This window comes from Pleurodeles waltl, chromosome 7, assembly GCF_031143425.1.
Source record: "Pleurodeles waltl isolate 20211129_DDA chromosome 7, aPleWal1.hap1.20221129, whole genome shotgun sequence".
NCBI classification, from domain to species: domain Eukaryota; kingdom Metazoa; phylum Chordata; class Amphibia; order Caudata; family Salamandridae; genus Pleurodeles; species Pleurodeles waltl.
Window position 1 is genome coordinate 981324479 of NC_090446.1, and position 24108 is coordinate 981348586.

Below are 24108 nucleotides of genomic sequence, written 5' to 3' on the forward strand. Positions count from 1 at the left end.
TAGTTCCCAGAGATGTGGTTTAATGTGAGTTCTGTGTGGGAGGTCGAGGATGAGTCTGCTGTTGAGTTCTGGCTGGTTTGCATTCCTCTAGTGACTTGCTTGGTGACCCTGGTGTAGAGGGTGTTGGTGGTGATCTGGGCATATGAGTGACAGTTTTTCTAATGTTGTTTGGGAACCTGTAATGGAAGTGATCGTGACCTTTCCAATATGGCCACCATAATGGGAAAACATGAATCAGAGATTACACGTCTAGTACCACCACTCAAGGAAAATCACGTGGGCATGACGTCACCCAATGAGTTGGTTAAAGGAGATTAAAGGGAGGAGCATGACAACGTGGAGCACACAGTCGGCGTGTGGCAAATGCCCTTTTTAGAAGGTACACAGAGCAGGACCAGCAGTCCGATGAGGCAAATGGAGGGTGAGAAAGAAGCCGTCACCAAAAGAGAAATGCCGACGTCAGCTGACTCCACCAAGGAGGACAGAGACCTCACGTTCAGACACAGCAGCCCCAGGGATAGAGGTACTGAGGTACCTATGGCTGTGGCTTCAAACAAGGACCGTGGCACCAGGCAAGTGGTGATTTGCAGTTTTAAAAAAAGTGGTGATGACACGCGGTTGTTTGTTGTGTCATTGGGCTCACCTGCTTTAATGTTGGGTGTAGTTTGGATAGGGAGCACAAAAACAGCATAGAAGCCATATTAGCATAAAACTAAGAAGTGGAACTCACATCCATAATTTAGAGGACTACTGGTGACCGGTGAAGAGTATTATTATAAGATTAAAAGTCAGGATTTCAGGACCTCTTTTGTTTTCCCAACGGTCTGCGCGGCGAATGACGAGAAAAGGCTGAAAAGAGAGGAAACCTGGAGAACGAGTTAACCTCCAAAGCCATTAGAAGAGTGAAGGAACTCTTCTGAGGAATTTACATTTATTTCACACATATAGATTATAAACATTTGCCAGAACCTCACTAAATAGATCTGGAAATAAGGTCGTTGAATAACAAAAAACTTATACATTTTGTATACTGACCTATGTCTCTTCTGTCTGAACCTGTTAGAGAGCCATCTGAATATCCCCCTCTGCATCCTGTGTGACTAATGTGGCTGACTGAGGAGAAAATCAGGTCCAATAGGTGTCCAGTAGTGCTCGTGGGTTCAGTAACCTTCTGGGTGAGACCATGGATTTACAAGGTTTTCGAGAAGGGCTGCAGGGTTTCGGGTTGGTGCAGTCTTGTAGGTGAAAATTAAGGTTTCCTAGGAGGCTCAAGGTGCTGGTGTTTGATGAGGGAGGGCAATGAAGTCTGCGACATCACTAGTAAAATTGGCCTGAGGTCCTGGTGATCTGTATACGAGGGTTCCACCCAGGGAGGTGTTCGATGAGATGCATATTTTGAACGTAAGGTGTCCCATGTAGCTGGTGGGAGTGTCCGTGAAGGTGGTGCAACTGATGGTATCTTTGAATATGATGGCTATTTTACCTCTGGGCTTGTGCTGATGGCCCCATCTAACAATCCTTTAGGTCTGGTTTAACCAGGTTTCCATGAGAAAGAGCAGGTACGTAGCAGGCTTCCTTATGGAAAAGCCTCCTTTCCCAGCAATTTACATTTTCTCTCTAGGACAGCAGACATTATTGAGTAGAAGTGTTCACAGGGAAAGCAATGTTTAGGTGGTCACACATACTGTGAATCATGGGGATATGACAACTCAGAGCTGAGAGGAGTGCAATAATTTAAAAATGAACTTACTTCTGGGTCATACTATTATTTTTAAATCTCTACAGTCTAGTTTCCTTATTCATCAAATTGCAAATTATATTGAGTCGAATGGCGGGATACGCCAACACTGGCATTGTGGTCAAGAAAAGTTCCACTCAACATTACTAGAATTCTCTGCATTGGTAGAAATGAAACTCTCCGCATTGGGTAGGGGTATTTGGGAGGAAAGGGGAAACAAGGATAAGAGACAAAGTAGCACTACACACCTCTTCATTTTTAGAGAAATGTTTTTCTTTAATGGAGGTGATGCTAGAGTCCTAGATAACAATGCCAGAAAACCTTCTACTGGCAGCATCAGGAACCTTGACCTGAATGGATTGGAGTGGGATGGATGATTAGAGTGGGATGGATGATTAGAGTGGGATGGATGATTAGAGTGGGATGGATGATTGAAGTGGGGTGTACTGAGCTGGGATGGGGTGGATTCGGACAGAGAGTGTCGGTTGGAGTGGGGTGGACTGAAATAGGGTGGGGTGGATTGGAATGGGTGTTGTTGGCTGAAGTGGGATGGACTGGACTGGATTTGGGGGATTGGATTGGGGTGGATTAGAGTGTGGTAGGGTGGCGGGATTGGATTGAAGTGGGGTGGAATTAATTGGGATGGGGTGGATTGGAGTGGGGTGGACTGGATTGGAGTGGGGTAGGCTGGGTGGATTGGTGTGCGGTAGACTGAACTGGGATGGGGTGGGCTGGGGTGGTATAGAACGAAGTGGGGTGGACTCGATTGGTGTGGGTTGGAGTGGGGCAGATTGGACTATGGTGGAATGCATTGAGTTGAGGTGGATCGGACTGGTGTGGGGTGAATTGAATTGGCATGCGGTGGACTTAAGTGGGACAGATTGTTTTGAATTGGAGGGAGGCAGAATGCAGATGGGCCTTAACTGTTTTGGACTGGAGTGGGGCAGATTGTTGTGGACTGGAGTAGGGCAGATTGTTGTGGACTGGAGTAGGGCAGTTTGTTGTGGACTGGAGTAGGGCAGTTTGTTGTGGACTGGAGTGGGTCAGATTGTTTTGGATGATAGTGGGGTGAATTGGAGTTGGTCAGGCTAGATTGGGTGGGTTGGGAGGACTGCAGTAGTGTGGGCTGGATTGGACTGAGATGAGTGATTTGGACTGGAGTAGGGTCGATTGGTCTGGGGTAAGGTGGGGTGGAATGTAGTGGGGTGGATTGGGGTGTACTGTATGATGATGTGTTAAAGCCTCATGTCAGAAACTACGCGTAATGAAGAAACAAAGTCGCTTTGCATTATTTAAAAGATAATCGTCATCTTTTGAGAGCAGTGCCCACAAGCAAAAACAAAATAAAACAGGAGTTCAAAGTGAGAAAAGTCAACTTGGCAAATTTTGTTTGTCCTACTGGGCATGTTTTTGCCAGTCACAAGCCTTCTGTTTGCCGGGCCCTAGAAGTAAAAAATAATAAAATAGTATGTCAATCACGTATGGAGCAGCGGACGGGCACTGCTTAAGTTGAATCAATCAATGCTTCGTCCCTGCTTCACAGAGAGCACAAGAAATAATGCTTGTCCTGCAGTGGCAAATTACAAGGCTGTAAAGAAGAGTGCCATGCAAGCCAACAAATGGAAGCCACAGGTGGGCTCCAAGCCCTTTATTGTACACAAAGAGTCTCACAAGCACGACACATGAGCTAGCTCATGCACTCGCAGGCTCGACCCTAAAAGTATAATGAAGAATACAGAATCAAAACATGATGGGAAAAAATAACGTGGTATTCAAAGGTCCACTTCTGAATGATATAAAACAATTCATTTGGTGTTACGCTCTTTGAGCCAAGGCAAGTCCTTTTAACAAAGAAATCATTTAACCAGTGCAGGCAATTTTTTTCTCCAGTTTTTGTAAAACTATGAAGTGGTAAACTCAAGCACAACATTTGACATGCTCAGCAAGGGCAACAACACCACAGAATCTTGCACCACCTGGATGAGTGACAATGTCAAACTTGACAACCGAAAAGTGTAGGACAGAGAAGGTGAGAGGAGAGCCTTTTAACATGGAACTTAATTTGCCATCCCTGCACGGATCTAGCTGGCTCATCTTTCCTCCAGTTTAGGAGGAAACTGAAGAACGATTCTCTTGCACCAATATCTCATTGTGTAGCCTTTTGGCTGCCCGGTTTCCTCTGAAGAAAATATAGCCTCTCTAACATCTATTCTTTTTACCAGTAGCAGCCAATTAACCATTCCTCCCTGCCAGTCGATTACCACTCTGCTCTCTATTTTTATTTATTTATGCTTTGATGGTCCCTCTCACTATTGAAACCCTCTTGTATTCCCTCCATTGCTTTGAGGCAATGCAAAAGGCACATACAAATTGAAAATAGTTAAATAATGGACAAATAATGTTTTTTTTTAAACTAGCTAGGTAGGCAGGCAAAATTATAAATGTATGAATCTGTAGAGGATCTCTCGCTGGATAATTTACAATTACCGCTGCAAGGTAAAGGAAGCAGGTGAATAAAACAACCTCGGTATGAAATAAAAAGAAATAAAAAAATAAAAACTTGGAGAACGGTTTCACAGTCTGGAAAAAAAATAGAGGCAGCTATTAAGTATGGCGGTATTTCACCATAGGAGCAAAGCATGCCAAAACCAATTTATCTTAAAAGAAGAGCATAAAATTAAAATTTCACGAGATTTTAAAGGATTCATATTGGGATTACTGGATTGTGATAGCACTGCATATTCCAAAAGCCAATTATCTGTACACCATATTCTCCTGCTTCAATTCTTCAACCTGATGTTGTTTGATGGACTGAAAAGGGTGTTATGGAAATCTGAGGAGGTGGTTTAGGTGAAGTGTTAGTGCATTTTGGAAAAGCATGTGTGCTGGGAAGTACATAGGTTGCAAGGGATTGTGTAGGGGGTTTGGGTCTGCTTCTTGTCAATCGATTTCCTGGACTACTCCATCTTATTTGTTCAACCTTTGCTTTCAACCTTTGCTACACAATTGTTTTCCCGCAAAAACAAAGCACTAAATGAGCTCCCTTGTAAGATAAGGAGGAAAATATCTTGGTCAGTGGCAATATTTCTAGTGAGTCACAAAATATTACATTGTCCTAATATGGCCAACTGACAGGTGTTCTATGAGTGAGAGCACATAAGTATTCAAACAGGCACACACATCCACTAATACAAAGAGTATCACCACAGTGGGTGATACTTCAATAAACATTACCAAGGCAGAACTAAAGTTTAGGTATTTGCAACAAAAACGCTGCTGCATCTAGTATCAAACTGCGAGATGCAGGAGGCGGCCTGAGCAAAGGACCTCACTTGAAACTTAGATACCTATGGTATTGAGTGCCTAGAAACTTACTTCTGTCACTTTGTAGAGTAATGGTAGGATTACATTGAGATACTGTACCCATTCTAACAATACAGGGAACTCTTCACATATACTGTCGCCAACTATATGCACTGTTGCAGAACAGTTCATGTGCACATGTTTTGAGAGCAAAAGCAACACATTTCGTAATTGCAGTTCTACACTACTGGAATCTTCTGCAGATTCACAGGAAGTTTTGGAAATAATAAACATCTACTACTGCAGCCCCTCCGCTTAATTTTACAACCTTTGCTGTGAACAGGCTTCAAGTTTCATTCCTGAAGGATTTGTGAAATTTCAACAGCAAACAGCATGTTAGTCTAATCAGTACTTACCTAACTAGTAAGATAAGTAGGGGAATGTTAATCAATTAAAGATCCACAGACTGACCATTAAATTTATAGATAACTTTTTATGCATCCTATTAACCTCCGGAGATTTCCATAGTATGAAAAAAACCACTAATCAGTGGTTACACCTGGGAAGGTTGATTGCGAGGCTTGATTGAAAGACCACCACCAGCCTGTCTCTGTCCCTGCTCTCGTATCCATTCATATACAACCAGGCTTCATAAACCGGTGTGGCAGCTTCTACAATTCAGCATTGGAAATTAGAAGAAATTTAGTTGGGCGGCAGGTTGCAGCTGCTATGCCACGCCTCTAATAAAATCATCCGTAACTTGTAAAAGTGTTTTTTTTTTTTTTTTTTTTTGCTATTTGGTGGCAAATTTGTTTCAGTCCATTTAGTATCTAAACTATCTTTTCGCATATTTTCTTTTTACTACAGATGTTGTAGGTTCATGGAGAAAAAGTTTCCATCTAATTTATGTGACTATTTGATTCTGCCTTTTGGAGCAATTATGAACTCTGGGCAAGTCCCCAGAACCACTGTGTATTTGAAAAACTTTCTGGCTGCAATGACTCAATTAAACCACTGAATCTCACTCGCCCTTTTGACAGTTACGATGACTATCAAAATGGCTTTACATTCAGTACATTAATTTAACGTAACTGTTTAAGCGGTGCATATACTAACTATGACTAAATTGTGATCGTCTATGGTGAGGATACTGTTTAGCACATTGAAGACTAAAGACTGGCAAACCCGGTTAAACTTTCAAAATGGGTTTTAAACAATAGTGAATGTTCTGAAATTTTCTATCAATATCTGGTAGCAACAGGAAGTATAAAGACTTTTATGCAAGTGACCTGAAGGCAGGGCTCCTAAGTGCATGGAATATTCAATGGAAATACAATCAGTTGATTATAATTCTTAGGACTTCTTCTGGCAAGTCACAAGAATGCAGCACACTTTTGGAACCTGAAAGTGACTGTCATTTAGGGTTTAGGGTGCCATACATGAGACTCAAACATGATGGATCCTAACAAAGAGTTTTAATGCTGTTCCAGACAGCCATCTGTTGTGAGTTCTGATTCAAGACCCACCTGGGCCATATGTTGTTGGTTAAAGAATTTGCTGCACTGATAAATTAAGGGAATGGTGAAAAGGAATGAAATATGTAAAAAAAAAAAAATGTACTGAACCTGCTAACCTAAAATGCTTCCTCCATAATCCTTAATTGGAGCCCTAATTCAAGTATTTTGAATACAATCTGGCAATAAAAGAGCACCTAAACAGGTAAGGTAATTTTCGGTTGCAAACTGAAATCTCACATTAGTGGCAAGCTTGAACATCCAGACTCAAAGTATATGCTAATTTGTTTGTCTGAGTTGGTGAGTGTCTAATAAGAATGTGGACCCTGCTCCAAGTAGCGTCCAGTTCTATTGTCTCTGAACTTCTTTGGTAGCGAGACAGATCTTGCACAGCACTGTTTCTTTAGATAAATATGGCATGTCTAGATCATTGCAGTTTCTTGGATAATTAGCAGGATTGACTGAGTAACTACCCTCCACTGCAGAGAAATGATGCACAAGTATTTTTGTTTTGTTGACTAACAACCATTTACTGTGAGGATCTTCTGCTGGGTTCACCACATTTCAATCACCACTGTTGTGTCACTGCAAAGCGTCAAGAGGAGTATACACTAACATCTGGCCAGTAGAGGAGGTACGTTTTGCATTTGTATGGTTACTGAAGGAAAAAGGTGGTCACCAGTAAGAACAAATCTACAATGTGAATATACTCTAAATGTACATACTTTGCACTGTTCTGCAATTAAATGGCTGTGCTTCTAAAAGCATCTTTTGTTCTTGAAAAAAGTTTCTGGGAGGGTTTCCTGGGTCCATTTGGCATGGACTTGAAACTCACCAGGCCCCAAATTGCTACCACTTCTGTACTGCAGGTAAAGTAGTGGAAATGCCAGACTTTACATCAACAGAAAGAGGTTCAGACTTTGAATCTCTCTGGTTACATGTGGTCTAACACAGACGTAAAAATTTGCCAAATGTAGGGCTTTCTTTCTTATTTGCAGTGTTGACAATGGATAAAACATCCTTTTAAGTTTTGCTCGAAATGTCTCAGATCTACACAATCTTTGTATTACTAGGGGATAACATTGTCTCTTGGTATCAGGCTTGTATCTAGTTGAATCTATGTACACCTTAACACAAAGAGCTGTTCATCTGGGGACTTTACACAGTGGCCTTGTGACTGGAACCAAGTCAAAGACAACTCTCTTAAGCTCAGCAACAGAGTCAGGCATGAAAGAATGTTTGCTGAGATTCACAGAAATACAATATCTTTGACCTCTACAAAAAAATCATGACAGCACTATAACACCCCCAAAACACTTATTTCTTGGAGCAGATGCTCCTCTCGATAAAGGGGCAAAAACGGGACTGAGGCACCGAGTCAAAATACTGTGGCAAAAAGCACCAAAACAAGCTGTTTGGCTGAAAAAGCAACTGTTTCACAGAAACCCATCAGCCTGCAACCATCAATAGTGTCAAACAAATTTCAAGCTCTTAAGCAGCAAAAGAATTATAAGCATTTTGAAAAGTATGTTTGAACAGCCCTAGGCTCATACGTCATTCCTAAGATACACAACTAAAATGGATCACAGGAGGAGTGTTCTACTACTCACAATCAATCTCATACTTCTATATCTCTACAGGGACAGGTCAAAGTAAAATATTAAAACAATTTCAGTGACTGACATTACCACCAATGTAGCAACAGCCAGATGACATGTAGGATGATGGGCATGATATTGATGAGACAAGATGTGGGCAATGTATCAAGAAAATTAGTGGAGTACAAAACCTATATAGTGTGCCCATACTCAGCGGACAAAGTAGTATCAATGCAATGCAATCCTGCAATGAGGGGCTACATTTCATTGAGTGAAATAAGAAGAGATAAAAATAGTACTTATACTTCTTGGCATAGACATGTATTGCCCTGCAGATGGGAGCAGGTTTCTGCTCCCACAACTTCTATAGAAGGATGCTGACATTTTCTAAACAATAGCGATCTTTAATTCTGAAGCAGAAGAAAGCACCCTCACATGCCTCTGTCTGTTTCTCTTACAGGACCTTTTAAAGGAATGGTATGGAGATTATTTGGAGCTTCTCCTATTAATTTATACAGCACTTAAGAATATTTATCATTCAGGTTTGTCCCTCTAATTATTGCTTTGGTCATCAGACTGTGTATCCTGTGACTTCCTTTGGCATTGGCTCATTATTTGAGCCAGCAGGCTCTGGGAACAAGTCATCTTCCTTGGGAGATGTGAAACGGCATGAAGGTCTAGCAGTTGGCCAAACTGGGAATTTTGGATGAATTTTAGATGAATAGATTATGTCTTTAGTTAGCATCTCTGGTTGAAGCCCTGTAACAAGAGCTACATGATTTGGTAATATCTCTTCACTTAATGGATGTGAAAGCAGCACTGCTGCTTCAGCATCCACTATCTCTGTAGGGAAGTGGGGAGAGGTGCTAAGAGCTAGTAGAGCGCTGCAGAATTTTTGGTTGCATGTGCAGTTGCTTCTAAGGTACAGCGCGGAAGCACAGAAAGCATTTATGTGCAGCAATATTCCTATTCATATATTGGAAAATCGCATCATCAAAAATATTTCACTCTTAGCTCTTCTCTTGTCTAGTAGGACAGGCTCCAATGAATCACATGACATCAAGGATCTCAATTAACTGCAATTCCTCTTTTTATGTTGTCCTTTAAGTTTTATGTTAAGTTGTTGAAAGTAGATTCACAATACTAGAATATGGCATCTTGGGTACAGAAACCTTTAAAGATTAAAGGACAGACAAGTACCACAAAGCAGAGTACTAGAAGTCTGGCTTTGAAGTTGAGAAGATGACAGTTTTTGATGTGGTCTGCCAAGAGTTTGTTTGTGACGTCAAAGGCTGCAACATCAACGTAAGGGTATGCTTCGGCATTCAGAAGGGTCTATCTATCCCAGAGGTTCCCAACCTGTGGTCCAGGGACCCCTGGGGGCCTGCAAAGGCTCCTCAGGGGGTCCGCGACTGCTTAGAAAATTAAATAATATTAACATATTAGGTTCCCAGCTTTCAGTAATGACTAAGTGGGGGTCCCTGGATTCCAATAATGATTCAGTGGGGGCCCCCGGGTTCCAGTAATGATAAAGCGGGGGTCCACAGAAGTCAAAAGATTGGGAACCACTGGTCTATCCATCAGCATCAAAGCTTCTGGTATTTTAGCAATAAACTTTGGCATTTAAGAGGGGACTGAAGGCCTGATTACGAGTGTGGCGGTTAGAGAACCGACCGCCAGAACCATAGAGCGGATACAGCCATCTAGGTGGTGGCCTGCCCACTAGGCCTAATGCAACTTTCCCACTGGGCTGACGGGCAGGAATTACTTTGGACCGCCAGCCTCGTAATAAGGCCCTTAGTCTGATTAGCAAAGTCAGTCTTCACTGATTTCTTTTCATAAAGAGGTTTCACAAAATTCAGAGGGGCTGTTTGGGAATAGGCTATCAGTTTTCATTTAGCTTCTCATCTTTTATTAATACTACTTTCCCTACAATGTGTTTTATGTACCTTAAATATACAAGCCTTAAGCAGCACTAAAGTGACTGATCTTTTATGGATTCTTTTAAGCACTCTCTGTCCCGAGCCTTTGCTGGAGGATTGGCAGCAACCTTCATTCAAGAAATGTCAGTCATATTTTCCTGTGACTTAACTTCCATGAAAAGAAATCTGGCACACATCACAATCTTCTATTTAATGTTGACAATGTAGGCAGTCAATGAATAAACACATGAGGATCTCCACAAAACATCTTTTTAGCATTGCAGTATGGGCTGTACCTGAAACAGTTGTGTTTAACAGAAGCAAGCACATCTGTGGATCTTTTAATAGAAGCAAAGCTAGAATCCCAAGAATGGTTCAGTTCGCCAAAAAGGTAACAAGAAGTCGGTCTGAGGACCTGACAAAAATATCAAATAAGAGCATTTGATGCTTAACAAAGTAAACACTGAATGGCAAAAACAATGAAAAACTAACTATAGCTTATTGTTCAAATACATGTGAGCAGAGGTACAGTAGAAGATTACCTCACTGCACTTGCAGTGGTGGAAGAATCTGACATGATTTCTGGAAGCACAGACTGAATACCATCCATTCAGTGGCTGACAAGAGAACCTAACAAATGAGGTGGATGATCAGTACTAAACTGTTTGCTATTTATGCAACAAGGATTCATAGCCTCACAACAGGGAATTTATAACACATTTGAATCTATCAAAATATCAATGCTGGATAATAGTGTTCATCTATTCTGAAACAACTAATCAGCAATGCTTTTTCAAAGTTAAAGAAGTGTAATAAAAACATATATATAACAGAATAGGTACACTACCTTTCGTAGTCCAAGCTTTAAGGCAATTTCATCTACAATCACGGCCCTTGGGTCGTCCAGGAGCTCAAGGCTGTTTTGTGTTCCAATCTAGAATGACAGATGTTTTTTATTTTTAAGTACAGTAGGCTGTGGAGAAAAATATGAAACTAAAAAAATCAAGAGCTTTGACACAAGAGGCACAGGATTACATCTTAGTTATGAATCTATCGTATTTGTATTCGTTTTTTGGATGTTTTCTTGAACAGTACACACGTTACTAACGGCACAATGAGAATACACAGCTGTGGCAAATACTACAAAAAAAGGGACATGACATAATGCACTAGCTAATAAAAAAACTTTTTATTTTAAAAGAAATTCACCTCTGTCTTGATGCTACCCATTTTCTCCAGCAAACAAGTTGGCTGGCACAGCTAATACCTACCAGACTATTCCGATTTAGGGTCCTGGTGCTTCCCTAAAGCAATCATTTACGATGGAGCAGTATTCTGCCTGTCCTGGGGATGCAAGAGTTGAGTGGAAGTCAGAAGATAGGTGAAAAAAGAAATCTTTGGTCTTGTAGAAAACGATTCAGATGGGAGACAGGCTTATTTCCTCGAGGAAAGAACTCCAGGTTCTTAGGGTAAAGCAAGCAAAAATCTGATGACAGCGTGAGAAATTTTGGTCTGTGAGTTTTCAGAAAGAGGCACGATTTGCTTTGGGTGTACTGAGACACCAAATACAGAGGGGTCCATTTACAAAGGTAAACCGACACATGTACATTTACTACATTTACTTTGATACTTTTGAGTAACTTTAGTACTTTTGGATGGTCACCATTTACAAGTGTAAAGTTACTCAAAAGTGTTGACTTACATGTCCACAACCCCAGAAACAAGGGGTAGAGACAGTAAACAAGTCAAATTCAGCCGTAAAGTTACTAGCAGCAGTGATTTCACGACCATATTTGATGTTCTACACACTTGGGTGTAAGGTATACGATAGGGAGGCGATCTCGATATGGCAAAATAGAAAGAAAATTCAAAAAGTTTATTCAACTTAAAAAAAAAAAAAAATAGAAAAAATTGTTAATATAAATATTAATGTTAGTTTATTGTCAAACAATATATATAAAAATGTTACAGCATTAACAACTTAATTCAGAACTAAAAATGTAATTATATTGAATATATTAAATTAAAACAAAAAATTGTATTCTGACCTTTACATAAAAAACAAATCAAACCTAAGTAAGAAAAAGAGCATATTTTTTATTTGTATTAACGATTATGTAAACTGATGTATATAAAAGTTATACAAAAATAAGCTACATTACATTTTAAAATAAAAAAGGTTATTACAATAGTTACAAATAAAATAACACTTTTTAAATGCATTGAAATGTATTTATATTTTGTAACAGTTTAAATACAGTAATTTAACATTTGTTTCTATGTGGTTTTATTTTAAGTCAATAACCCCATTTTTTTTCCAAGGGAGGGTGTTGGAGTACCCATGGTTGGCCATGTGTGGTGCAGGACTTACTCCAGCTCTGAGCTGCAGTGCATGTATTGCTGTTTTGGGTCTTTTATGGCTCTACTAATTATAGAAGGGCCATGTGTGAACTGCAGTGGGCCTACTCTTTTGTAGGTGGGTATCCCTTTTAACCACTCTCTAGCCCTTCCTAAAACCCTCTTTACTCCTCCACCAGCTCCTTTCCTTTAATTGTAAATATTTTCCATTTTCCAGCCACTCCTTTCCATCACTCCCATTTTTACTACTACACAGACGTGCACAGGAATCTCTGCACCTGATTAGGGAAAGGTGAAGGTATATTAACATCATTTTGTAGTAGGTTAGTAGTACTAATGTAGTACTATAACGTGCAGTTTGTGAATAGCCCTAGAGAGTTTGTCTTTCAATCGTGACAGTCAACTGATTTATACAACATCAAATTATGCATCAAACAACAAAGGCAATCCGGATATCAATGGATAAAGATGAATTAGTTGACAAGTTAATCAAGAACTGCTCTTTATGGGAAAATCGATTTATTTTTAGGTTAGCCTCTCCAAATGTAATTTCCTACATCTAAATGCAACCCAACTATAGCTTGAACAAAGCAAAGCCAATGGATTTTGCATTAGTGAAAAGCGTGGTCAAAACGTCCAGAGGGTTCAAGGAGTTACATCTGAATAAAAGGATTTTTCTTTGAGTAAAAAACATCTGTTCGAAAGGTTAGATCTGAGACATGAACCCATGCTTGAGGAGTCAGTCACATTCAGTTAAAGCATAGTGTTAACTGCATTTTGGGGGATGGTAATGCTCCTATTTGGTATATTTGATTTCAAGAAAGACAGGCATTGTAACACTCCACTCTGAGATGGAGAGGTAGACATGGAAGTCTTGTTCATGTATGTTCAACAGGAAAAAAGAACCATTTTTGTACCATTCCACTAAAGCCCTCTTTGGTTTGTTTAACGCTCTTTTTAAATACACTACAAACACCACTGTGAAGTCAGGGAACAACTGAAGGAAAATAATTATTACTACTATCCAGAATATGAACAGCCTTATTTAGGCCACACAGGATAAAGGTTACATATTGCTTTTTTAGTTTAAACCCAAAATGATAGAACTGTAGGTGGTAGCAATTCAGTGAATCCAATGGTAAATGGCATTTACTACTTTATCACTCGGTTAACTAAAAACAGAAGCTTGGATACAAGAGGATATTTGGAGATCTGTCAGATCCAGATAGTGGTGCTGATTTAGAGTCTGGCGGAGGGGTTACTCAGTCACAAATGTCACGAATATCTCACCTGCCGTATTACAATTGCATAGACAGGGCATTCCCCTACGGCCCTGGGATTGGGTATCAGCTGGTGTAGAACCAGCATTTGGGGTTCTTGTCTGTCGCAAAGAGGTCCAATGCTGGTTTGCCCAAGCGTGAGAATATCCTGTCTAATACCAGTTGATCCAGTTCCCACTCGTGCAAATTGTCTGTGGATCTGCTGAGAGTCCCCGGCTAGGGCATTGTTCACTCCTGAAACATGTTCAGCTTTTAGAGATTTATTGTGGACTGTGAGCCAATTCCAAAGGTCTTGATCCTCCTGAAAGAGAGATAAAGACCTGGTTCCTTCCCCCTTGCTTGTTTATGTAATACTGTCACATAGGCTCTCATTCTTCTAATGAGACTACTGGATTTTGAGTGGCAGAATCGCCTGCGGTGTGGGAGACTGAGTCTGACCCCACAACAGGTGACACTTGTCGCTCCAATCTGGGTTCTGCTCCGGCTAACAAGCAGCGCTTCATCTCTACCCAAGGTAAGGGACGATTGAGCAGCCGAGCGCATGACATAACTGGTTACTCAGGGAAGCCGTGGTCACTCAGGTCTTATCCGTTTCTCTCAGTTACATTAGTCTCACATATACAATGATAAACAGAGGCGGTATATATTTCAATAATGCTTTAATAAAGCAACTGCATCTTAGATAGCAAGGCGTGGACTGCAATAACCAGGATGATTCAGCATGATTTTTTTTTAAATTGTGACAAGGAGAGTAAAACATAAAAATAATGCTACCATATTGTCACTAGAGTCAACAGACTAATTCCTACCTAGGCTATGATAGAGTACAGCGTGTTAAGCTCTAATTCTGCCTTTCAGGTTCCCCTGGGAAGACATCATCCCCCATACATGAGCAAAGGCCTGAAGTCTGCAAAACAGCTGTAGCAAAGCATTCGGCAATCAGCATACAGTTGTGATTCTCTGGCTGGAATCTCCCTCTAACGTGCAAGGGACAGGGAAGTGTTTTTATAATAAAACAGCTAATGTTCTGAGAAAATGTCCCTACATAAGGATGTGTATTTTCTATGAATGTCAGAGACTAAACTTATACCACGTTCACCGGCAACCTATCTTACTGCAGCCTTGGAAGAAGCACAGAGTGAGCAAGAATGTCTTGTTTGTGAACAGAGTGATGGCCTAGGCAAAAACAGTCAGATAAAGAGAAAATAAAACAAGACCGTAAAAGTGGCTAATGTCACAATAATAAAGCGAAGCCGAATAAAATATATCTATGTTAAAGTGCACAGCGGCAGGCCTAGTATGTTAAAATAACGTACATGGAGCTATAACTAAAATGGCTACACAACACCCTCCCCTTGTTGGCTGAAGGTGGTTCAAAGCCTAAATATACATGAAAGCCACTAAAACTCAACCTAAGATATATATATATATAAAAATTTCAATAATGACAAGTTAAAAGGACAATTTAAAGCTGTTAACATGTGGCATTGAAAGGACCGAATTTCAAGAGACAGAATTATTTTTAGAATTCCAATCGATTCCAGAGCAATGGAGGACAGGAAATCTTCCACTTCGGCAGGCGTTTAAGTTCTAAAAGCTTCGCCGAGGAAGGACCATGGAGCATTCGTGTTCCATAGCCTGAGCCTCAGCCAAGGCGGAATTCCGTGGTGTACCTAATGATGAGTTAAGAGCCACATCCTCCTGGAAGGGCAACCCATAAGTAGCTTCCCGTAGCAAACGCACCCTCAACGCGCATGTCTGGTAACGAGCCCTCAGCGAGAATATCAACAGATCAGCGTCCAATGAAAGCAAGCACTGCGTAGAAAGACAAACTTCCAGTGCATGTTCGAAAGAGCACCAGAGGCACCGAAACACGGGCTGCACACAATGTAAAACCGGTCTGAATGAGAGGGACCAGTCACACGCCAATTGCTCCAGGAGTGTTGCTCCAAAATACTGCATCATGTGTTCACAACACAGCTACGCTGATGGGAGCGCTTTCATTCCTCCTTGTTGCGGAGGGACAGCCATTGTGCATAAAAAATAGCAACAGCAGAACACCAACTATTATAGCCAAAATTATTGTGAATCCCCAAAAATACTGGAGAATATGGAGTGGATGGCTGATGGTATTAAACCGAATATGGAGGAGGTGTGAACGGAACCAGAACCAACAGCCTTAAAGAAATTTGCGATTCCAGTAATACTGGCCGCATTAAAATATCCGTCCCACAAGTTCACCAAAGTGTCTCGGAAAGTTGGTACTTAAAATGGACTGTATCTCTGCTGACGACCTTGCCACCTGAAGTGCGCAGGTCTCGCGTGCAGATGTAAGAGACACATGTTTTTGAAACAATAAAGCCTTGAGCCTGCTCAACTTGTCTAAATTCACATTTAAATTAGCAATATGAGGCCAAATGTCCGCTACCTATTTTATTTTAGTGGGAGGAAAAAGTATGTTCCCGCAAGATGTAACAATCTTAGAGACCGAAACAAGATAAACTATTCCGTCTCGCATCCCACAACAGTCTTCAACATTGAGGAGAATATAGCTGCTGTTTGAAAGCATCTGGAATTAGGCATAATCAAGGGGTCTCGAACTCCCATCAGATAACAAGCGACGTTCGTTGCAGACCCATTACACGCCCCATGCAAGGACAGCTGATTACAAACCATCGAATGGCTGACAGAAGTCTCGCATTCATTACCGCTAAGAGAGACTTCTTTGATGCCTGAGACATTTGTATGCGAAGGGTAGCTCCCACACCTCATGGATGTAACTATCTCCCAAGTTTTTCGTATCTGCCTACCGGAATGTGTTTTAAACAAAATGTGAATTTTAATGTGGAAATAACTAGATTAACAACCCTGTGTATTAACCACTCAGCAGATGGTATTTCAGCCACAGTAAAAGGCAACCTTTCTAAATTTTTCGATGTTTAGCATGACATGAGTCGCTTCTTTCTTAGCCATTAGTAGTTGTTGTCGCGTTAAATTCAAAGAAGAAAATATTTCCCTCGTGCTGACATATTGCCAGGAAACGTTACCCGCCTTCAGTGTTTGAAGTGTCCAACCCAACGGCATAATGGACTTTAGCTGACTCAATCAATCAATCAATCAATCAAAGAGATTTATAGAGCGCGCTACTCACCCGTTAGGGTCTCAAGGCGCTGGAGGGGGGGAGGGAGGAGGGAGAAGGAAAGGGAGATCACTGTTCGAAAAGCCAGGTTTTACGTTTTTTTTCTGAAGAGTAGGAGGTCCTGGGTCTTGCGGAGGTGGGTGGGGAGGGAGTTCCAGGCTTTGGGGGCCAGATAGGAGAAGGACCTGCCCCCCGTGGTGGTATGTTTGATGCGGGGGACTGTGGCGAGGGAGAGGTCGGCGGAGCAGAGGTGGCGTGTGGGAGTGTGGAAGGTCACTCTCTCGTTGAGGTAGGTTGGGCCGGTGTTGTGGAGGGATTTGTGCACGTGGAAGGTGATCCTTTTGTCTATGGGGAACCAGTGGAGGGATTTGAGGTGTGGTGAGATGTGTTCATGTCGGGGCAGGTCGAGGATGAGTCGTGCTGCTGAGTTCTGGATTCGTTGTAGTTTGCGTTTGAGTTTTTGTGTGGTGCCGGCGTAGAGGGCGTTGCCATAGTCAAGCCTACTGCTGATGAGTGCGTGGGTGACTGTTTTTCTGGTCTCTGTGGGGATCCATTTGAATGTCTTCTTCAGTGTGCGGAGTGTGTTAAAACATGAGAAGGTGAGGGCGTTGATTTGTTGGGTCATAGAGAGGGAGAGGTCCATGATGATGCCGAGGTTGCGTGTGTGGTTTGCGGGGCCTAATGTGGTGGGCCACCAAGAGGGGTCCCAAGTGTTTTTGTGAGGACCAAAAATGATTATTTCGGTTTTGTTGGAGTTGAGTTTCAGGTGGTTGGCTGTCATCCAGGCAGCGGTGTCAAGGAGTGCAGCGTGTAGGTTGGTTGTGGCGGTGGTGGGGTTGCGGTGAGGGAAAAAATGAGATGTGTGTCATCGGCGTAAGAGAGGATGGTGGTGCCGTGGAGTTTGAGGGTGTTGGCTAGTGGGGCCATGTAGATGTGAAAGAGTGTGGGGCTGAGGGAGGAGCCTTGTGGGACTCCGCATGTGATTTTGGTGGTAGAGGATTGGAAGGGTGGGAGATGGACTTTTTGGGTTCTGTCGGTAAGGAAGGAGATGAGCCAGTCCAGGGCTAGGTGGCAGATCCCGGCGTCGTGGAGTCGTGTAAGGAGTGTGAGGTGGCAGACAGTGTCAAAGGCTGCGGAGAGGTCAAGGAGTATGAGTGCTACGGTCTCGCCCATGTCGACTCTGGATCTGATTTCGTCGGTACAAGCGATGAGAGAGGTTTCCGTGCTGTGGTTCTTGCGGAACCCAGATTGGGAAGGGTCAAGTGTGTAATTTGTCTCGAGGAAGTGGGATAGGCGGGAGTTGACTAGTTTTTCCGTGACCTTGGCTGGGAAAGGTAGGAGGGAGATGGGGCGGTAGTTGGAGAGGTCGTCTGGGTCGGCTTTGTTTTTTTTTTAGAAGCGCGGTAACTTCTGCGTGTTTCCAGAGGTCAGGGAAGGTGGCGGTTGCGAATGAGCTGTTGATTATGGCTCGGAGGTTAGGAGCTATGGTGGGACTGTCCCTTGTTGTATATTCGGTGGGGGCATGAGTCGGAGGGGGAGCCAGAGTGAATGGAGTTCATTGTCTTTTCAGTTTCTTCATCGGTGGTGGGGGCCCAGGTGGTGAGTAGGTTGGGGGGTGTGTGTGGTGGGTTTGTGTTGGGTGGATGGGGGTTGTGTGTGGAGGGTGTGTGTGGTATGAAGCTGTTGTGTATGCCCTGGATTTTGCAGTGGAAATAATTTGAGAGGGAATTGCAGAGGGTTTGTGTGTGGGTGGGGTCTTGGTTGCTGGCTTTGGGTTTGGAGAGCTCTTTGATGATGGTAAATAGTTCTTTGCTGCGTTGGGAGTTGTTGTCAATACGTTCCTTGTAGTGTGCTCTTTTGGTGGTACGTACGAGTTGGTGGTCGATGCGTGTGGTGATTTTGAGGGCGGAGAGGTTTGTGGCGGAGGGTTCTTGTCTCCAGGTTTTCTCTGCTTTGCGGCATTTGCGTTTGGACTCGCGGAGTTCAGTGGTGAACCATGGGGCGTTCTTGATATTGCGGGTGGTGATGTTTTTTTTGAGGGGCGCGAGAGCGTTGGCACAGGTGGTGATTCATTTGTTGAGGTTGTGTGCGGCGATGTTGGGGTCGGTGGTGTTGGGTGGGGGAGTTTGTGTCAGTTGGGAGTTCAGGTGTTCCGTGGGGATCTTGTCCCACATGCGGTAGGGGGTGGTGTGTTGGTGGTGGTGTGTGGGTGGTTTGTTGTAGGAGAAGTGGACGCAATGGTGGTCTGTCCATTGGAGTTTGGTGGTGTGGGTGTAGGTGACGTGTTGGATTGCGGTAAAAATGGCATAGAGTGTGTGTCCAGGCGAATGGGTGGGGGCTGTAACCAGTTGTTTGAGTCCCAGGTTGGTGAGGTTGTCCAGGAGGGTGGAGGAGTTCTGGTCTAGGGGGTTTTCCAGGTGGAAGTTAAAGTCGCTGAGGAGTATGTAGTCTGTGGAGGTGAGAGCGTGCGTGCTGATGGTGTCAGCGATGGTTCTGCTGAAGGGGCGGCGCGGTCTGTATATGAGTGTGCCTCTGAGGGTGGTGGTGTCGTTGATGTGGATGAGGAAGTGCATGTGTTCTGCGTTGTTGAGGGTGTCAAGGGTGTTGGTGGTGACCTTGATGGTGTCTCGGTGGAGGATGGCGATGCCGCCTCCAGGTTTGTTAAGGCGGTCTTTGCGTTGGAGTTTGTAGCTCTCCGGGATGGCTGTGGCTATGTCTGGCTCGGATGTGAGGCTTGTCCATGTTTCTGTGAGGAAGACGATGAGGAAGGTGAGTGGAAGGTGATGAGGTCCCAGAGTTCTATGGCATGTTTGTGTAGGGACCGTGTGTTTAGTAGCAGACAGCTGAGATGGTTGCGGGTGGTGTGGTTGTTGTGATGTGAGATAGCATATGCGGGGGTGTTTGTGGTGTTGCTGTGGGTAGAGGTGGCATTGGCGTGGGCCGTGTGCGGGTTGTGGGGCTTGTTTGTGGGTGTGGATGTAGTTGTGTGGGGGCTGTTGTGTTTGGTGTTGGTGTGGGGTGTTGGTGTGGGGTGCGTGGGGGGTGGAGCAGGAGAATAGGCAGGTGCGGCAGGAGAAGGGGCTGTGTGTGTGTGGGGCTGGTTAGTATGCAGTTGGGGCAAGCTCCGGGGTTGAGGGAGAGGAGGGAGTGGGGGTGGTAGTGTTTTCTGGGGGGCTTGGATGGTAGGGCAAGGGGGACTGGCGCTGGGCGCGGTCCGGGCGTGGAAGGGCGCAGACGGGCTCGCCAGCAGCGCGCCTCCGGCGCACCAGTGGCGCGGCCGCGCAGCGACCGCCATTAAGAGGGGGAGGTGGGAGGGAGGGGCAGCTGGGAGGCGGCAGAGCGAATGGGGGCGGGCCGTAGGGACGCAGCGGCGGGGAATAGGCAGGAGCCGGGGGAGCGCACAAGGGTCGTGATGGCCCAGAAAAGAAGGAAACAGTGAGGGAAAAAAACGTGAAAAAAGTAGTGAAGAAAGGCACAAAAAGCGAAAGACAATGTACAGGCTAGTAGAGAGAAGCAGAAAACTGACTCTGTCCATGATGTAAGGAAGACATATCTGTTTGTATAATGTCTATAGGAGAAGAGACAATGTTATTTAAGGTGTATATCCGATTGGACAGGGTATTAATCCCATTAGCTATAACAGCTAATGCCTTCTTTAAATTTTCCTGGTCTATCTGCCTTAACCGGGCAGCAGCTTCTTGTTGTGAAAGCGTCCAAATTTCATTATATACTTCACATAAGAAGCGTTTACTCCGTTGTTTCCTGGGGCCTAAAAGGAAGTCTTGTAAGTCAGTGTTATTAGACAGGAGACAAAGGTGTTCTCTAACCGCGTCTAGTGAGGAAGTCTTTAACCATTGCTGGTGTAGTTTCCCTACACTGTATGTTGTTACTATACCCGCATGTTCGGATGATATATATTGAGGGTCTGGCCTACTAGTTCTAAAAACCCCCATGGAGTTTATAAAACGTTTATGACACCCATTGGTATCTATTGGCCACAATAACCACCCGCCAGGACTAGTCAGTGAAACATTAAATGTGCTATTCTGGACCCATTAATCGAGCTGATCTTCAGTTGCATTTATATATTTCTGCCATTTATAAAATTTTGCAGGGGCAGGTATACTGGGTGTGTTCAATTCCTTAATCTTTGCTACACTTAAACAACTAGTCTGTTGTACAGTTTCATTTAAAAATATAATTTGAACAGTTATCAGGCATGCTCTAAATAAAGCTTCCTTCCCCTGTATTTGCCAATGTCTAGTTTTCAGCTAATATTCATAGCCTTCTATAGTCAACCGGGAAACAAAGGAATCTGAATAAATACATTTTGTATTTGTTAATAGTATGCGTATGTTTTCTGTAGGTAGCAATTTAAAATAATATGACTCAGCATTTTTAACGTCGAGCCCAGGAAAAATATGTAAACTTTTCAAAATACGTTATAGAACTCCGGGAGTCGGACAATGTTCCCATTGTGTATTATTAAAAACAGTCTTTGGGCTGCTTGCTCTGTGGATAAAATGGTGCCCATAATAATTATAGCAAAACAGATCACCATAATTCTCTTTAGATTGATAAACATCTTCGTTTTCAAATACAGTACAATACTGTGATTCAGTCACCATAGAAACAACTGTTTTCACATCCCAATCATCAGAAACAACCCTGGGTATTATTATCTTGTTCATTGAAAGTTTAAACACATATGGTATTTGAATGACCTCTGTAGGGCTGTATATATCAAATGTTACTTTATTCCAAACAATCCCAACAGGAATTGGTATAGCGGAAATGTTCACAAAAAACAAGTCTCTGCAGATCTTGTGAGAAAAAAAATGTGGTTTTAGGACCTCATCCACCAGCTAACTGTTGATTTTTCAGGAAGAAAATGACCATGTATTAAAAAGAATGTTATGACAAACCCAATCCAAAGCAGGAATGCTAATACAGTCAAGGAAAGCCACAGATACTTCCATGGAACTAAGTTACTTTAAGCCAATTTATCAGCTTACGTGGTTTTGACAGTTTAGGTGTTGAAGAGGTGAATGAGTTAGAAAAGTCATTGTTGATGTCAGCAAAGTATCCAGAAGCAGTTTGTGCAAAAACTGGAGCCATATTTGTTGGTGTTTCCCACGGTGGCACAGCATAAATAGCACCATCCGTCTGTGTTGAAGTTGTGTCAAATCGATCAGTAATTTCCATATTATTTGATGTCAGTGGAACCAATGCAAGATCATTTTCCACCCTCCCCAAGCTCAGAGAGGTGTCAGTGTTGTTGCTTACAACTTGTAGAGGAACTTCTTGACGATTAGTGAGAGGGAATCGGGAACTACTGGCTGTTCCTTTTGGTTGGCTGTGCAAGATTGGCCACATGGTGTAATTTGACATGTTGATGGAGACAAAACGATTTTCTTCGGCACCTGCCAACGGTGGTAGAATGACAGTTCTGGTACTGTGTATTCCCAAAGCTGGGACCGGTGCATGCTAAGAAGGGCCAAATTCCTATTTCGCAGCAACTTTTTCACGTACTACATCCCCCACTCTAGGAATACAGCCGGTAGGAGTTACAGGTACATCCTTAATCCTATGGAGGCAGCACTGGCAGAAGAGTTGTCGTCACAGAACTGTTGTAATTCCTGTAAGACAGTGACACGTTCATTTATGTCGAAGGGTGTTTCTGCTGCCTCCACGCCAGAACCATCAAGATCTGGAACATACATTTGAGTTCCGAACAGGCACTCATATGAAGTATGACCCCCCAGGGACCTTCTAGGCATATTATTAAGTGCTCTCTGGAGTCGATACAGATGATTAAAGCCAACTAAGACCTGTTCCTAATACTCTGGCTGTTAAGGATTGCTTTAAATCACGGTTTATTCGTTCCACAACACTATTTCCGTCGGGATGAAATGGAGATGAGTACTGGAGTTGGACCCCCAACGAAGCCATGGCGTCCCTGAAAGCCCTTGAGGCGAAAGCAGGGCCCCGGTCCGAGTGGAAAACCCCAACTGCATATGTACTGATAAAGACTTGCAAATCTTTAAGAACAGTCGGAGAGTCAGCCGAGTGTTGTGGCCACACCCATAGAAATCTGGGGCAGGAGTCAACAGCGACGAGGATGTATTTGCATGCACTGTCTGGTGTTAAGGGACGGCAATGGTACAAGTACACACATTGTAATGGTTTATTAGAAATTAGGAGAGGTGTCTGCGGCGGGCGTTTAGCAGTGGAAACTTTAATTTGTTGGCAGATGTCACAACAAAAGACATACGCTTGGCCTCTTTGTATAGGCCTGGCCACCAATAGCGGGCCTGTAACAATGATATTGTAGCTGCCACACCAGCATGAGCAGATGCTACCCTCTCATGTGCTGCTTTAATCAACTCTGGTCTTATATCTTTGTTGGGAATATCTTGCACCCCTACGCCTTGTATCCTAACCTCAGCGTTTAGGCAGCCTACCATTCAGTAGGAATATTTAGAAGGAAATGCTTTTGGATAGGGCGTACCATCAGGCGTAGCTTTCACGGCAGCCCATATGTCTGCATCCGGTTTCGCACTCAAGCGGGTTACTGCAGCAACAGTGGCCGTAGCAACTGCTGACTTTGCGGCTTCATCAGCCAGTGTATTCCCAGCCACGTGTTTTCCAAAGTGCTTGTGTCCAAGTGTATGTACAACATGGACATTTGGTAGAGTTTCATTCATATCCGCTACTTTCTCCCACAGTAATCTGTGTTTAATGGTGTTGCCTTTAGAATCTCTGAACCCATTCTGGCGCCAGTAAGGCAGGTATTCATTGAAGGACTGGACACAATAGTACGAATCACGAACAATCAGCGTGTGCTGTGCAGGATCCGTATGTTCCAGTGCCATCACCAGAACTTTCAGCTCTGCTAGTTGTGCTGTGCAATCCCCTAGGGTTTGCGTGAATGTATGTTGGGGACAAAATTTATTATCATCCATGCAGCCACTTACGACTGCACAAGCAGCGGAGTACTGGTGCTTTGTGCCAATTGCAGGTTGTGCAGAGCCATTGGGGTACATGACTATGATATTATTAAATAGGCAGTGTGTTTGCTAGAACTGGGTAGTCTAGTTCGTAATGCAAAAATTCTTGAGTTTGTAATTTTGGTTCAAAAATATAATCTACATCAGTGGCTATCAAAGACGTGGCCCATTGTATCAAACGTGGATGTAATGCTTTTGCGTTAGGAACACTGGCTTTAGTGACAGCCTCTAGGGCTGGGATTGGAG

General features: G+C 43.2%; 1 protein-coding gene across 1 annotated transcript in view; it reads right to left on the reverse strand.

Moving 5' to 3' along the window:
- The window catches only part of NPLOC4 (NPL4 homolog, ubiquitin recognition factor), a 340333-nt gene that overhangs the window by 177067 nt on the left and 139158 nt on the right, over positions 1-24108 (reverse strand). The window contains exon 9 of the mRNA XM_069199778.1: positions 10923-11009. Coding sequence (XP_069055879.1) covers positions 10923-11009 — 87 coding nt within the window. The remainder of the gene's footprint in view (positions 1-10922; positions 11010-24108) is intronic.